Source organism: Passer domesticus, chromosome 8, assembly GCF_036417665.1.
Source record: "Passer domesticus isolate bPasDom1 chromosome 8, bPasDom1.hap1, whole genome shotgun sequence".
NCBI classification, from domain to species: domain Eukaryota; kingdom Metazoa; phylum Chordata; class Aves; order Passeriformes; family Passeridae; genus Passer; species Passer domesticus.
Window position 1 is genome coordinate 5,545,819 of NC_087481.1, and position 12,982 is coordinate 5,558,800.

General features: G+C 51.8%; 2 protein-coding genes across 2 annotated transcripts in view; both read right to left on the minus strand.

The window, feature by feature from the left end:
- LOC135306179 (zinc finger protein 850-like) overlaps positions 1 to 12,982 on the minus strand; it is a gene marked incomplete at its 5' end in the record, with an annotated part of 412,436 nt that overhangs the window by 313,776 nt on the left and 85,678 nt on the right. The gene's annotated exons all lie outside the window — the stretch shown is intronic.
- On the minus strand, positions 1,806 to 2,434 carry LOC135305963 (olfactory receptor 14J1-like). The gene has a single exon (XM_064429540.1). The coding sequence runs from the start codon at positions 2,432 to 2,434 to the stop codon at positions 1,847 to 1,849; it is 588 nt and encodes a 195-aa protein (XP_064285610.1). The 3' UTR covers positions 1,806 to 1,846.

Consider the following 12,982-nt stretch of genomic DNA (forward strand, 5'->3'; position numbering starts at 1 on the left):
ACAGAACCAAAGAGGCCCTTGTGACACTACAGGGCCTCCTGTAACCAGGAGACCATGGTGACCCTGTGGGGCTTACTGGAACCAAAGGGCCATTGTGACACTCTGGGGCTTAATGGAACCATGGAGGCCATTCTGGCACTGTAGGGGCCCATATGGAGGAGGCCCCATTGTTTTCCTCTCCCTGGCACTGCCCAGTGCAGCTTTTCCCTGCCCCTGCCCCAGCCCAGCAGAGCAGCAGAGTCAGGTCTGGCCCTGCAGCAGGAACTGCAGGCACTGGAGGTCAGGGACAGCCACTCTGGGTCTGCAATGCTCAGCAGATGCTCAGCTCGGGCAGCTCCTGCAGCCCCAGGGCCAGCCCCGCTGCCCAGCCCAGCAGCAGAGTTGGCCCCGGGGCTCCTCAGGCAGCTCCTGCTGGCCCAGGGACAGGCCAGCCTCTTGCCAGGGCTCCTCTGCACACCCACGGGCTCCTGCTCTGCTCCTGGCCCATGCCAGCTGCCCCCAGAGCCTTTCCCAGGGGAACACGTCTGTGCTGGCCCCAGCAGCCATTGCTGCAGCCCCTGCCCTGCTGCCCAGAGCCCCGAGCTGGGGCTGCTGCTCTGCAGAGCACGGGGGCTGTGCTGCCCAGGGCCCTGGGCTGCCTCTGTTGGGCTCTGCTGCTCAGCCTGGCACACAGAGGCAGCTGATGGTGCTCCCTGCACTCACCCCCTCCCACACAGGCTCTGCGGAGCATGGAGGGGGCTCAGAGGTGCCTGCCTTGTGCCAGGGCTGCCAGAGGAGCTTGGGGCTGCACTGGATCCTCCTGGGGGAGTTCCCTGAGGGTCAGAGCAGGCAGTGCCCAGACTCCTTTCCCTGGGCCTGCTGTGTCCCTGGGCTGCAGAGCTCTCCTGGCTCACAGCAGACATTCAGTCCTTGATCTTGGGGTGAGCCCAGCCTGGCCAGGCCTCTGCCCAGTGAGCTCCACTCCCTGCTGGTCCCTGGCACACACTGTCCCTGCAGGTCCCCTGTGTTCTCCTGGCAGCTCCCAAGGCCCTCCAGACAAACCTTGCCCTGCCATCAGCCCTGGCACAAGCTGCAGGGCCCCAGGAAGGTTCAGCTCAGACCATTCACCATCTGATGGGCACTGGCCACCAACAAGCAAAACCTGACCCAGACCTGAGTCCTCTGAAGGCCCCAGTGAGACCCTGATCTCATCCCACTGAGCCCTGGGAGAACAAGGAACACAAGGAGCCTCTTGAGAGTCCTGAGAGTGACTCTGGAGGGGAGCAAAGCCTTCCTGCCCTGCCCTCAGGAGTTGCCCTTTGCTGGTGGAGCTGCTGTGCTGGAGCCCAGCTGTGTCCCAGCAGTGCCCATGGCCTGTCCCTGCCTGAGGGCACAGCACGGACACGCAGCAGGACAGTGACCAAGCTGCCAGAGCACTCCAGCCTTGCACCCACAGCAGGGCTGGGAAGGGGAGTGTGGAGCTGGGAGGAGCAGATGTGGAAAGAGGCAGGGCCATTGTCCCTGGCCATGCTGCTGTGCTGGGAGCCCCTTCCCTCCACCTCTGCTCACAGGCACTGCCCCTGCAGAGGCAGAGAAGGGCTGTGGAAATGCCTTAGACACACAGGTCAGGACAGCCACTTGTTTTTATTTAAATGCTGAGGGAACAAGCCACCTAAAAGCCTTTGTGTTACAAAAGAGCAGTAGAAGTTCATGTAGAAATGCTCAGAGTAGTACTGCAGTATCTTATACAAAACATTATAACACCAGAAAAATAATAAGAAAAGGGCCCAGTGACAAAATGGACAAATAGGAAAAAAAGGCCAAGATTTAAAAAAGTTACATTCACAAGGTTCTGGAACAGAAAAGTTTAATGTTTCTGAAAAGATACAGTCATCATTTTCCTCAGGGCAGCCTTGAGCTCCTGGTTCCTCAGGCTGTAGATGAGGGGGTTCAGGGCTGGAGGCACCATCGAGTACAGGACTGACACTGACAGATCCAGGGATGGGGAGGAGATGGAGGGGGGCTTCAGGTAGGTAAATGAGGCAGTGCTGATAAACAGAGAGACCACAGCCAGGTGAGGGAGGCAGGTGGAAAAGGCTTTGTGCCGTCCCTGCTCAGAGGGGATCCTCAGCACAGCCCTGAAGATCTGCACATAGGAGAAAACAATGAACACAAAACAACCAAATGCTAAACAGAGGGAGAACACAATAAGCCCAAGTTCCCTGAGGTAGGAATTTGAGCAGGAGAGCTTGAGGATGGGGGGGATTTCACAGAAGAACTGGCCCAGGGCATTGCCATGGCACAGGGGCAGGGAAAATGTATTGGCTGTGTGCATGAGAGCATTGAGAAAGGCACTGGCCCAGGCAGCTGCTGCCATGTGGGCACAAGCTCTGCTGCCCAGGAGGGTCCCGTAGTGCAGGGGTTTGCAGATGGACACGTAGCGGTCGTAGCACATGATGGTCAGGAGGCAAAACTCTGCTCCAGGGAAGAAGATAATCAGAAAAACCTGTGCAGCACATCCTGTGTAGGAGATGGTCGTGGTATCCCAGAGGGAATTGTGCATGGCTTTGGGGACAGTGGTGCAGATGGAGCCCAGGTCGCTGAGGGCCAGGTTGAGCAGGAAGAAGAACATGGGCGTGTGCAGGTGCTGGCCGCAGGCTACGGCGCTGATGATGAGGCCGTTGGCCAGGAGGGCAGCCAGGGAGATGCCCAGCAAGAGGCAGAAGTGCAGGAGCTGCAGCTGCCGCGTGTCTGCCAATGCCAGCAGGAGGAAGTGGCTGATGGAGCTGCTGTTGGACATTTCCTGGGGCTGCACGTAGGGACCTGTTCATGGAGAAAGGACAGTGACAAGTCAGGAGAGGCTGCTCCGAGCCAGTCCTGGACCATCCCCTGTAGCCTGCCTCGCTGGGACTCACCCACCCTTGTTCCTGCTCAGGGAAAACCTTCCCCCACGTCCCTGCCTGAGCTCCAGTTGTGCTAGCTGAGTGTGCCAGGAACAGCCAGGGCTGTGTGTGGGGGCTCTGGAGGAGCCTTCCCTGCCCCACTGCCCTCAGTTTGTGGCCATGTGTCAGATGGACAAGGCTGGATATTCAGGATTTATCAGGGAAATCTCTCCTAATGCAGAAAGGCTTGGTTGCATCTGCGCTCACAGTTCTAAAGGAAATAGATGTCAGGAGTTGCTATAAGGAATTGTTTTCCTACCCACACATCATTCCTGGCTCTCTGAGGTCAGAAATCCCCAGCATTTCTGTTGCACTGAGAGTTTGCCACTGAGGGATGGGAGAGGCTGAGGGAAGGTGAGGGGCTGGATGGGCTTGTTCCCAACTGCCCTGGCTTTGCACCTTTGGCTGCAATCAGAGCACAGTCACAATCCTGGGTCAGCCTGGGATAAACCAGACCCTGCCCAGAGCAGAGGGATCCCTGAATGTTTCAGCCTCCCTAAAGATCTCTGGGCAAGGTCTCAGCACCCCCTTTTGCCAAGGACACTCACGGCTCCCTTAGCAAACCCAGCAGCATTTCCTCAGCTGTGGCAGCTCTGCCCTTCCCCGTGGGACATTCAGGGAACTTCCAGGGCCTCTGGCACAGATTTGCACCCAGGAGGGCAGCTCAGAGCTTGGAAGGGCACAGCAAGGAGATCCCCGGCTGTGCCCATGATGGGATCTCAGGGAGGGGGCTCAGCTCATTCCCCTTTCCCATGGACTGCTCTGCCCACAGCCCCACAGGTCCCAGGGAAGCTTGGACACCCCATTCCCATGGACAGCCCTGCCTGGCAGGAATGCCAAGGGCAGTGCCTGACTCAGCTGCTGCAAATGCCAGAGCCTCCCTGAGAGCAGCAGATAACAGTGACAATATCAGGGCAAGGCAGAAACAAGAGAAGATGTTGTGGTGCTGTGCCTGAGAGGGCAGGGCAGAGACAGCCGGGCACTCAGGACAGTGCTCCCTGTGCCCAGCTGTGCCCGGCACCTCCCACACACCAACAGTGCCCTCCTGCCCCAGCACTGCTCTCTTCAGCCCCCTCTCCTTGCCTGAGCATCTCCCTGGGCCTGGACATTCCCTCCTGAGAGGAGCCTTGTCCCTGCCAGCGCTCACAGAGCCCATCCCACCCTGTGTGCCCTGGCCCCGGCCCTACAGAAACCTGCCTGTGTGCAGGGCCCTGGCTGGGGCAGGCTGTGTGTGCAGGTGGGCAAGGGCAGCTCAGGAGAGCCCTGCTGGGCCCTGCAGAGGTGATGCTGCTGCTGTCCAGGGCTGAGGGCCGTTTGGGAGGCTCCCAGCAGAGAGACTGACCAGCCAAAGTTACAGTTCGGGAGTCTCTGTAAATGTTCAAACACTGCTTTGATGATCCTGTGTGTCCCATTCAACTCAGAATGTTTTGTGATTCTGGAATTACAATTCCTGGTCTCCTTCTCTCATTCCCCTGTTGTCTCTAATCAGAAGAGAAAAAAAACTCTTGCAAAGGTGTTTAGAACAGTAAAGGAAAAAACCAGACATTTATTGGAAGATTTCAGGTGTCCAAGTGGGGATTGGGCACAACTGATTTCAACAGTTCATTAAGGTGGATTAATTAGGATGTTTAACAGAAACATCCAATAGGAGATTCTGTTTCCCCAGTTACACACAGTTGCTCAACTCATAGGAGTTGGTCCAAGGGTTTCTTTGCCATCACTTTTTGTTGTGACTGCTCACATTCTGGTCAAAAACCAAAATGTTCTTCTAGTAGGTCCTCTTCCTGATAATAAGACTATACAGTATCAGGAATGTATTTATACAGTCAGCTTATTGTTCTAAATTCTAGGAGAAAGGTAAGGAAATGTACTAGAGTTAATTATGGATTATAGTTAAAGAAGTATGTAATAGTTGTTTAATTGACTTAATAAAGAGTTCAATAGAGTTATGTAAGGATTATAATTTTAAAACTATATAATAGTAATTTTCAGAGCTATGAATATATGAAAATGTATCAAAATAAAAAATCTTTTTCTCCTTACCCCAACTTTCCCATCCTTCTCCAAGCAGGAAAAGGAAAGCTCCTGAGCTTTCCAGCAATGCCAGGCTTACCTTCCTTGGGCAGTGTCCCCCGGAGCTGTGCCCAGGCTGGTGTGGAGCTGGGAGCAGCCCTGCCCCACCCAGCCCCTCTCAGCAGCAGCACCTGCCCTGCTCAGGGTGGCTCCTTCCCTCCACAGCTTCTCCCCAGTGCTGGGAGCAGCTCCCCGGGCCGGCTGAGAGCTGTCCCTGGCAGGCAGCAGAGTCCCTGCCCCAGCACAGCGCCCTGGGCTGCAGGAGCCTGCTCTGCAGGACAGCCCTGGGCATCCCTGGCTGCTCTGCACAAGAGAGAATCACAGAATGTACTCACAGAGTCTGCAGGCATTGGGATGTTTCAGCTTTAGGAGATCACTCCAGGAGCTGCAGCTGCATTGTCCTGCAGCCAGAGGTTCCTGTGCCAAGGGCTGGCAGTGATTCTGCCCCAGGCACTTCTCAGCACCTTCCCAGCCCTGACTGATTGAAGCTCTCTGTGCCTCTGGGCTGTGCCCGGGCTGGCTGCAGGCAGTGCCCCAGCCCTGCTGGGCTGCCACAAGAGCTGCTCATCAAGAGAAATGTGCTTTTGAAGCTCTTCTTGCTTACCAGGAGCTGCCTCTGTGCCAGGAGCCCAGCCCAGCTCAGCAGCACAGACACAGCAGCAGGACTTTAATGACCCTCTGGGGCTTTGTGCTCAGGCCCTGAACATCAGTCCCTGAGAGGCAGCTGAAGAAACCTCTCCAGAACTCCAAGGCAGAATCACACTCCAAAGTTTCTTGGACTTTTAATGGGTCCCACTGAGGGACACAACTGAGAAAGTGTCCCCAGGCCCCAGGCAGAGCAGAGAACTGGAGGCACTGATGACAGGTGGGGACAAAGAGAAGCCAAGTCTTGGTGCCCTGGGGCACAGCAGCAGGGTCTGTGCCACCAAGGGCTGGGAGGAGACACCTTGTCCTGAGGCCCTGGGGCCTCCTGGCACAGCCCCAGCCAGGCTGGGCACTGTCAGCCCCTTGTTCTGCCCTCAGCATCCCTCCCTAGCCCACATCCCAGTGACCTCAAGGATCTGCTGGAAGGAGTCCCTGGGGAGCCTTGCTCAGCAATGGCCCTGGGGGCACCTGAATGCTCCCAGGGACTGCAGGTTTTTCAAAGGACTTTGGGTTTTGCTTTTGCCTTGGACTCTCTGAGAGGTTTGTGCAATCATGGCCTCCAATTATCTGCTGTAATTAGTCCCTGGAGAGGCTTTGTCAGTAACAACACTCAGTGGGGCTCATTAATGCTTCAAGATACTTCAGTTATTTGAAGGTACTTGGTGTTTCCCTTTTGATACAGACTCTGTGAGAGGTTTGTGCAAGCATGGCCCCAATTATCTGCTTTAACAAGTCCCTTGAAAGCTCTGTATGGACACTCAGTAGGGCTCATTAATGCTTTGAGATACTCAAGGTTTTTAAGGGTACTTTTGAATTTCCTTTCTCACAATGAGTGTCTGAGAGGGTTTTTGTGCCATCCTGGCCTCCAATTCTGTCCTCCAAGGAGTCCATGAGGAGCCTGTGTTGGGGGTGGACCTCAGTAGGACCCATTCATGCTTTGAGACACTTCGGATTTTTTGTCTGACTTTGACTCCTGGAAAGGTTTGTGCACTCTCCTCTCAGGCCCTGAGGTTCCAGGCCTCAGCTCCAAATGCACCATGGGGCTCATTAGGAACAGGAAAGTCCTGGCCAACCATGGCTCTGCCTTGATTTCCCTCTGCTCTGGGGCAGTTCATTAAGTGGGTCTTTTTGTCTAATTATGGAGAAATATTTTAAAAACTTCCATAAAATCCAAATTGCTATTTTAATAGGTGCATTTTTCTCTTTACAGAAGAGGTGATTGCAGCATTCACTGATTGAAATTGATCCTGGGTCTCTTGTGAGATTGACTGGCCTGCTCAGAGAAGCCGTGCCATGAGCTCTGACGCAGTGTGGACAACCTTGCTCCACATTCCCCAAGCCCATTTTGTCTCTCCTCAGTCACCAGGTACCTGCTTTGCTCAGAGAACTGGCTGGACACAGCCAAAGAGGGGTCATCTTCTATTGTATTTTGAACCAATCTAAAACTCCTGAGTTTACCCACTGAAAACAGACATCCTCCACAAGTGTGTGCCAAGCCCAAGCTGCCACCAAGGAGGTTCCCCTTCCCTAAGGCAGAACCCTGAAAGGAATATTTTAGACACACAGGAAGTTCTGCAATAAACACAAATCCAGAGTTTGCTCAGGGCAGAATTAGACCAATTCCTGACGGACAGACCAGCTTTGAACTCCTTGCAGCTGAAAGCTCCGAGTTGGGAGGTGTGGGAGAGACCCAAGAGTGAGGGAAGGGAAATGCAGAGCACCCAGCAAGTGCTTCTGTGCAGACAGGCTGTGAGGAAGGGCACTGCAGAGCTGCCCTGGGCCAGCTGGGAGGGTGGATCATCATCCCAGTCTGCACTGGGCCATTGCAAAACACTGTTGGATGGACACTGCACCGACCCCAGCGCACCAGCCCCTTGCTCAGGGCTGCTGTCACTGCCCAGAGCCAGAGGGGATCCCTGGCTGGGGGCTTGTGCCATGGCCACCTGCCCTGTGCCGCGCTGGCCGCTCAGGCACCAGGAACCAGCAGCAAAGGGCACTGCCAGGGCCAAAGGCCAGCTCAGCCAGACAGAAAGGGGCAGTGCTGGCACTGTTTCCATGGCAGCCCTCACTGGGGGTGACACCTGGGTCACCTGTCCTGGCCCCTGCCATGGAAAGCCCTGGCAGGGACTGAGGGCACAGACACTGGCACTGAGACACGGCTGGGCCGGGTGCTGAGCACAGGGCTGAGCACACAGAGATGGTTTTGTTCTTGCTGAGCTGCAACAGAGCCAAGGCCTGTCCTGCCCCTCCTCCAGCCACCCTGGGCAGGGGCTGGGGCTGTGGGGGAGCTTGGTAGGGGACACAGCCAGGACAGGTGACCCCAACTGACCCCGGGGATACCCCAGACCACAGGACATCATGCTCAGTGTATGAAGTGCAGGGAACAAGGAGGAAGGGGAGAATGTTGGAGTGAGGGTTTTTGCCTTCCCAGGTAACTCTTAGGCAAGAGGGGGCCCTGTTTCACCAGTGGGCAGGGTCAGTACCAAAGACACAGACACCAACTTAAGGAATCCTGTAATTTATATCATGCACAGCTGCAAAGAATTACAAAAGGATAAGCTCAGCAAAGCACATAATCATTAGCAAAGAATTACAAAAGAACCTCAGCAATCCATCCAGTCATTACTACCAAAGATTGCCTGCAGTGATTAAAGAAAGATCCATCACCAGTTACCCTCAGACTTTACCATCACCCAGATCCACACATCAGCTGGGGCAGACAAGGACTGCAGAGCCACTCCCAGACACTGGGAATTCCTGCAGGTGCCTCCACTTTTGCAGGCAAGGAGCCTCCAAGCCCGCTGTGAGAGGACACAGCTTTTACACTGTCAAACAAACAAACTGACATCACTGCTAGGGTGGGAACATCTGGTTTCATTCTCCTGTTTGGTTTCTCCCAAAGCCTGGCCAGGACTCAAGGAGGAACCAAAGGAGTTGACTTTGATCCTTCACCCCCAAACAAGGCCAGATGGGGCCTTGTCTGGTTTCTAAATACAGAAAGAGAAATCCATGTTTTATCAAGGAACACATCCACTGATCATGTTGTTAATAATGCTTTGCTAGGGAGTGGATACAAATATAACATTTGGTTGGAAGGTTCATCTGGAGATGAACTTTGCCTCCAGGCCTGTTCAGGGCTTGATCCCAGCCTGTTCAGGCCTTGCTACTTGGATGGGTCCTGAGACCTACAATGAACCACAACCTTCATAACCATTCTTTCAATAGCACAGTTGAGATTTAGATATTAGGCATAAACACATCTCCCCTTGTGCTTCAATTAAGTGCTGTTAAATTTCATTACTCAGAGCTATTCACGTTCCTTTTCAAACATGCCTAAAGAGTTGCTGTTATTCTGTTATTTATCAAATGCTCTCTTTTCTTGAGACTGTCTCTTTTAAGACAAGTCTCAATACTCCACCTCCCAGCACAAAGCATCACAACAACTCTAACGTGGAATGTTAGAGTGCACACCAAGTGCACACACTGCAATGATGACAGACACTGCCACAAATGCATTTCACAGCAGCCTCCAATTTGGCAGCCATGAAGCTAATCCCACCAAGAATTTTCTTCTTTCTGCCACTCTTCTCCTTCTCCTTCTGTCAAGGTGATTGCTGACTGTTGGCCTTCAAACCCATCACTGGCAGCAGTGCAACATTCCTGTCCCATGACAGCCCAGGCTCCTCCTTGGCCAGCAAGCAGATAATCCAAGGCCATGTGGTTCTGTAGAGTCCCCATTTGTGTTTGTTGGAGCCCATAGGATGTGCTTATTGGACATTTTAACAGCATTATGTGCTACTTCTTCTAATAATCCATCCAGTCAACTCCACAGTACGGGGCAGCACACATGGGGCACAGGATGAACCAGAATCTTTTGCTTTCTGAAACCCAAGGCACTCCTTTGGGGGGAAAATGTTCTCTGGGCTCCAACTCTTCCTTGTGGTTGTTGCCAAAGGACCCAAAATGGTGGCCCTGCAGCCAGGAGTGGGGTAACACTGACAGTGACCAGCTCCAGCAGCCCAAGCTCTACTGACATGGGGAGTGATGGTGAAGCACAGAAATCCTCTCACACTGTGGCCTCTGTAACTAGAACAGGCTTCGGTTTCTCCTGAAGGGAAATCTTAGTGAGTCCTGTCAAACGGATCATTGTATTCCTGTGTTTTCTTGAACTGTCCCTTCATTGACAGTTACGAGTCAGAGCCCATGGACTGAGTTCTGGCCAGCCCACAGGGTGAGCCCTCCAAGGGAGCCCCATTCCTCCCAACTTCAGCTGAGAACATACCCAGCAATTACTGACATGGAGTACTTTGGCTACCCTGATCTTGAAATTTTCAGAACTAATCAGTAAATTTTGATGACTAATCCCTTGGTGAAACACTGGAGGTGTTTGTGGCAAACAAAGATTCTGGCTGACTATCAAGGTACAACTTATAGACATCAATAGTACTTTAGTGACATAGTTCTTCGTTCTTTTTTCTCAATGTCATTCGAGTTAGGAACAATAATTCTGTTGTCCATGGAGATGGAGCCTTTTCAATTCCAGAACAATGCCTCCAAAGTTCTTTGCTGTTCAGCTTTACCATGTTGTCTGTGGCTAACAAGGCTTGGTGGGGCCCTTTCCCCTTTGGCTGGAAGGGGGCCGGGTCCCAGTCCCTGAGGGCACCCAGGCTCCTGGATGGAATTTGTGTGCAAGTCCCTTGGTGTCACAGCAGCCTCCACATGGAGCCCCGTGGATCAGAGCATTTTCCAAAGGGGCCATTGGGCCAAACAAGGAGATTTGGTCTGGCAGGATGTGTAAAATAGTATCCTGTAATATCTCCTTGTTCTCACACAGAACACTTGGCTGCAGGGACATATTCCCATTGTTCCTGCCCAGGTTTCAGGATTCAATGTTGTATTTCCTAGGAGCTGCTCCTTCAGCTGCCTCAGGAGGGCCTTTTGGCTTCCGGGCCCACACTCTGGCTCCATTGTTAGGACTGCTGGATCCAAACCCTTTATCTCCACAAATGGTAATGACTGGAGGTGGATCTCCATTTTTCACAATTGTGCTTAAAATTGCAATATCAATAATTGTGCTACCCTGTCATGGGGTTGAATAATCCAATCTTATTGACAATTGCTTAACAGAATTACTGTATTTTCTCCTTTATATTCAGCATCAATTCCTCCTTTCCTCCTGCCATGACATGAACACTTTGCAAGGCCAAGCTCCAAGCAAGTAGTTACCAAACTAAAGTGTCCTGGAGGAATCTGAATTCCTGTCTCACTATTGATAGCTTTCATTTGCTTTGGATTTATACTAATTAATTCAAATGCATGAAGGTCCAGCCCTGCAGCCTCTGGGCTGGCCCTGCCAGGGGCCATCACACCCAGAACAGTTTCCCAGGCAGTCCAAGTCTCACTGCCCATGGTTGTAGGTGCAAATTGGGTGCAGCTGTGCACAGCCACAGGGTTTCCATTTCCCCAGTGGGCCATTGTTAAGGGCATGGAGCACATCTGGGAGATGGGTTCTCCATGGGGACAGGTTCCCATCTCCTCATTTTTTCAACTGCTCTTTTAACAACTCCTTCACCCGTTCAACAAATCCTGCAGCTTGAGGATAGTCTGGTTCATGAAAAACACTGCAGTCTGAATCATGGTATTTTTCACAGTAACAGACAAAGCACTCTGCATCACAGTATCAGCAAACCCTGTAAAAATAGACAATTTCATCCCCTCCTCCTTTTTTCATTGTATACAATCTCACAAAGTTTACTTCTGACATTAGGGTCCTGGCCATTCCTTTTCTGTAGAGTGTTTAGTGTTACATCCCTGAGCAGCCAAAGCTACCAAATCAGTATTGTCAGCACTATTTCACATTATTACTATTTTATACATTGATATAGATATTGATATAGAAATATAGATATAGCTAGATAGGTATAGACATACATATAAAACATATATATCAATATATATATATTAAGGTCTTATTATACTATAAATATGTACATAGTTATTTATGATATTAATATTTCACTTGCACAAATGCATCGGAGCTCAAGATTGAAACCTTCTTCTGTTGCTCCATGTGGGAGAATTCAAACAATAATTGTTCCTTCTGAAGATGCTGTTTCCAATGTACTGTTAACTAATTCATCTTTGTCTGTCCAAGCCCACAAGTTGTTTTCCTTTTCCGTATGCAATTTTTGGATACGTTTTAAGACATCCAGGAGGTCTGATTCTTTTAACCAACTGCCCCACTGCTCACACAGTGCTGCGACCTCAGCCCACTCCAGAGCCAGCCAACTCCAGGGAAGGACTTCCCATCTGGGAATTTCTGATGCCACTGATTCCTCACATTTACATTTAACAAGTGACATTTTGTTGTGATCTGGCCAGACTGTGCCAGTTTGATTTACCAGTGGGCAGGGTGAGCACCAAAGGCACAGACTCCCAACTGAAGGAATCAGTGTCATTTACTGCAGCTCAAAGCAGCAAAGGATCACAAAAGGAGCAGCTCAGCAATGCAACCAATCATCAGCACCAAAGATTGCCTGCAGTGATTAAGAAAAATCCAGCACCAGTTACCCTCAGACTTCACCATCTCCCAGATCCACACAGCAGCAGGGGAAGCTGTCCCAGCCAAGGGCTGCAGAGCCACTCCTGGACATTGGGAATTCCTGCAGGTGCCTCCAGCCACAGGTGAGGCTCCAACCTTGCTGTGAGAGGGCCCAGCTCTGACAGTGCTGAATGAACAAACTGACAGCACTTCTAGTGCAAGAACATCTGGTTTCATCCTCCTCTTGGGTTCCTCCCAAAGCCTGGCCAGGGCTCCGGGAGGAACCAAGGGAGGTGACTTTGATCCTTCAGCCCCAAACAAGGCCAGATGTCAGATTTCATGGCCTTGTCCAGTTTCTAAATACAGAAAGGTCAATACATGTTTCACTAATGAGTGGCTACATCTATCACAGTTCTAATGACAATGCATATTTCATTAATGAGCAGATAAAAAGATGACCTTTGGTTGGAAGGTTCATCCAGAGGCCACCTTTGGCTCAGGGCCTGCTGTTCAGGCCTCACTCAGGGCTGTTGTTCAGACCTTGGCACTTCAGGGACAGGGTTTAGTGCTGGGCTTGGCACTGCTGGGTGAACAGCTGGACTGGATGAGCTCAGAGGTCTTTTCCAACAGAAATGATGCTGTGATTCCATTATTATATCCGCTGCATTCAGCTGGGTCTATTTGAGCAGCATTACTTTGCTCCAAATGTTCCCTCTTGCTACGCTCTTGTGGCCTGAGGCTTCAGCTCCTTCAGCTGCTGGTGCTAAGCTGCTCATGCTGAACGAGACAACTCAGAGAGAAG

What these genes read in the sequence shown, in the direction of transcription:
- LOC135305963 (XM_064429540.1), bottom strand. Translation starts at nt 2,434, where the DNA reads ATGTGCTACGACCGCTACGTGTCCATCTGCAAACCCCTGCACTACGGG.